The sequence below is a fragment of the Dipodomys spectabilis genome, unplaced genomic scaffold (genome assembly GCF_019054845.1).
Source record: "Dipodomys spectabilis isolate Male_0828 unplaced genomic scaffold, ASM1905484v1 ptg000228l, whole genome shotgun sequence".
NCBI lineage: Eukaryota > Metazoa > Chordata > Mammalia > Rodentia > Heteromyidae > Dipodomys > Dipodomys spectabilis.
Window position 1 is genome coordinate 10,164,195 of NW_024870905.1, and position 3,306 is coordinate 10,167,500.

Here is a 3,306-nt window from a genome sequence, read left to right on the forward strand (position 1 = left end):
AGCAGGGTGCCCTTTGGTTCCGTGCAGACCCCAGGCCCAGGCCCAGGCGGGCCGGGGCGGGCCGCTGCTCCAGGTTCGGCGAGCGCGGCCGCCACCCTCTGCGGCAGACGCGGCTGCGCCTCGCGGCCCGGCTGCGGGCGCGGTGGCGCGGTGACGCGGTGGGATAAATGCCGACTAACTGTGTAGGCGAATCGGAGCTAAAAATAAGAACGGAAAATCTATCATTAAGGTCTCATTGCGCCGGCGCGGCGCTCGGAACGAGCCCTGGTCCCCGGCGCCCGCGCGCGGCGCGTGGAGCCGGCCTCCGGGCTGCGGGTGCGGGTCCCCCCGCAGGGGGACGCGTTAGCGGGTGGGAGCCTCCCCGAACCCCTCCGGCACGGGCCCTCCGAGCCGGACCCGAGGGCTCAGCCCCCTCCCTGCCCCCCTTCCACGTCTCCCCGGCCCCGGAGGCCGAACGGTGACACGAGTGACCATCATACAGCGTCCCCATCCATACTAATAGTAACCATACCAAGGCCAGTTTTGGGGGGCGGAGAGCAGATGGGGTGCAGGAGAAAATTGACAACTGGAAAGAGAAAAACGTCATAAAGTACGCGGACCGTTTCGGGTGTTTGGGGGGTTTATTTTTGGAGGGATAGAGAGGAAAATAACCGGGTCTTCCCGGTGCGCGGCGCTGGGGCGCAGAGGCGCCGGCCGGGCGATGCATGCGGCGGGCGCGGGGGCCCCGTGGGGACTCCGTGGGGCGCCGCGGGGCTGAACGAACACGGCTCCCACTCCCCGCGGGGGCGGAGGGGAGGCCCGCGGACGCAGGCCGGGGCGGGGCGGCGCGGGGAGGGGCGCGGGGCGCAGTCCGCGCGCGGGGCCGACGTGCGTGGCCCTGGCTCTGGCCGCGCGCCTGTCCCTTCGAGGGAACCGCGCGTCACCTGACTCCGCCCGCCCGCGCGCGCCGCGCCGCGCCGGCCCCTGCGTTTGCCCCCGAGGTGTTGGGGTGCGGGCGTGGGAAAGTGCTCCGGGGGCGGGGGGCGGGGAGCGCGCTGCGGGGGAGGGGGGGCTCCGCAGAGCCCAGACGCGGCTCGGGCCCGGGAATGGCACACATCTAGATCGACCGATCGGCGCCTGACCGCGGAGCGGAGACCCTGCGGCGGAGGCGAGGGCGAGCGAGCGAGCGAGCCGGGAACCATCCTCCTCCCCCCTCCCCCCCCTCCCCTCCCCCGCCCCGCCGCCGCCGCCGCCGCCGCGCGGGCCGGAGCGGGCGGAGCGGCCCGGCGCGCGGGGCCCGGCGCGGGGACGATGTGAGCGCGCGGGGTCCGGCTGGCTCCGAGCACCATGCAGAAGGGGATCCGGCTCAACGACGGCCACGTCGCGTCCCTGGGGCTGCTGGCGCGGAAGGACGGCACGCGCAAGGGCTACCTGAGCAAGCGCAGCTCCGACAACACGAAATGGCAAACCAAGTGGTTCGCGCTGCTGCAGAACCTGCTCTTCTACTTCGAGAGCGACTCGAGCTCGCGGCCCTCCGGCCTCTACCTGCTGGAGGGCTGCGTGTGCGACCGCGCGCCCTCGCCCAAGCCCGCGCCCTCCGCCAAGGAGCCGCTGGAGAAGCAGGTGAGGCGCGGGGCGCGGGGGGCGCGGGGGGCGCGGGGCGCGGGGCGCGGGGGGCCGGGGCGCGGGGGGGCCGGGGCGCGGGGCGCGGGGGGCCGGGGCGCGGGGCGCGGCGGCGCGGGGGGCCGGGGCGCGGGGCGCGGGGCGCGGCGGCGCGGGGGGCCGGGGCGCGGGGCGCGGGGCGCGGGGCGCGGGGCGCCGGGGCGCGGGGGGCCGGGGCGCGGGGGGCCGGGGCGCGGGGCGCGGCGGGCGCGGGGGGCCGGGGCGCTGGGGGCCGGGGCGCGGGGGGGCGCGGGGGGCCGGGGCGCGGGGCGCGGCGGGCGCGGGGGGCGCGGGGCGCGGGGCGCGGGGGGCCGGGGCGCGGGGCGCGGGGCGCGGGGGCGGCCACTGCGGGCTGCGGCTGCGGCGCCTTCGCCTGCCGAGCCCTGCGGGAGGCGGGGACGAGGACGCCCACGCTCCGAAGGCCGGGGGAAACTGGCTTCCCCAAAGACCACCCCGAGGGGACGGAGGACCGGGACCCACACGCGCCGTCTCCCCCTCCCGGGGACGTGGGCTTCATTCGCGGCGCTCAGGCCGCCAGGGGCAAGGCCGGGCGCCCCGAGCCGAGCCCGGGCCCGGGCAGCCGCGCGGGCTCTGCGGAGTTGGGTTTGGGCCGGGGCGGGGGGGCAGGGGGGAGGATCTGGGGGGTTGTTGTTGGGGCCACGGGGTCGCCCCGGGCAGATCAACCAACCCCAGGGCTCCGCGGGCTGCACTGGCCGCCGGCCAGGGACGCTGCGGAGGCCGCGGGCGGACGAGCAGGCTCTCCTCGCTCTCCTCCCCCATCCCGGTCGTCTGTCTGTCTGTCCGTCCGTCCGCGCCTGGGCCGCTGCCGCCCAGAGTTGCAGTCCTTGGTTACCTGCGCTCAAAGGCTTCAGGGCCAGGAGGGCCGGGGCCTGCAGCGGGGAGGGGGGCGGGGAGCCCCTCTTTCGGGGGGAGGGAGGATGGAAGAGGAGGGACACCTGCAATCACGGAGTGAGAACATCCAGCCAAGCTCACACACACACACACACACACACACACACACACACACCTCCAAAGGCATCTGGTGCCCCTGTCTCTAGGAAAGATAAAGATCTTAACATGTCACTGGGAGAGACCGGACACCCTTGTGGCCCAACCAACTGGTGATGGCTTGGATGGAGATGGGGATGTGGAAGTCTCAGGAAAATATTCACTTGTGCCCCATCATAGCAGGAGCAGAGCCCACCCCACCGCACCCCACCCCACCGCACCCCACCGCACCCCACCCCACCCCACCCGGTGCTGAGAAAAAACAGCCAAGATCGCAGGAGCCCTTACTGCTGGCACACTGTTGGCTGGGATTTCACGCACACACACACACACATACACTCACTACGGTGGGGACTGGAAATATTGAGGTGGGGGGGGGGGGCCCTGATGATCCCCTGCCGGGAGGCGGGCAGGTGAGAGTCCTTGGAGGGCAAAGCAGGTGGCTGTGAGGGCCGGCAGGCAGCTCCTCAAGCTTTACAGTGACGGCTCCCAGACTCCTCTGGGAGAGCCTGACTCAAGATCTCAGCCCTCACCCTTCTCCACCATCACAGACCTGCATCTCTGGTCATCTTAGCCCCTGCATTCCTCAGCACCACAGCAGAGCCCAGAGCTGAGCCCAAGGACTGCCAGGAAGGGCTGTGCATGGAGGGTTGGGGT

At 73.5% G+C, this 3,306-nt stretch overlaps 1 protein-coding gene across 4 annotated transcripts in view; it reads left to right on the forward strand.

The window, feature by feature from the left end:
- The first annotated feature begins 1,326 nt into the window (after positions 1-1,326).
- The window catches only part of Rasgrf1 (Ras protein specific guanine nucleotide releasing factor 1), an 88,876-nt gene continuing 86,896 nt past the window's right edge, over positions 1,327-3,306 (forward strand). For 2 of the 4 annotated variants that reach the window (XM_042697738.1, XM_042697735.1), the window contains exons 1-2: positions 1,327-1,602; positions 3,086-3,088. In XM_042697738.1, coding sequence (XP_042553672.1) covers positions 1,327-1,602; positions 3,086-3,088 — 279 coding nt within the window. The remainder of the gene's footprint in view (positions 1,603-3,085; positions 3,089-3,306) is intronic. The other 2 variants (XM_042697734.1, XM_042697737.1) reach the window with 1 other exon arrangement.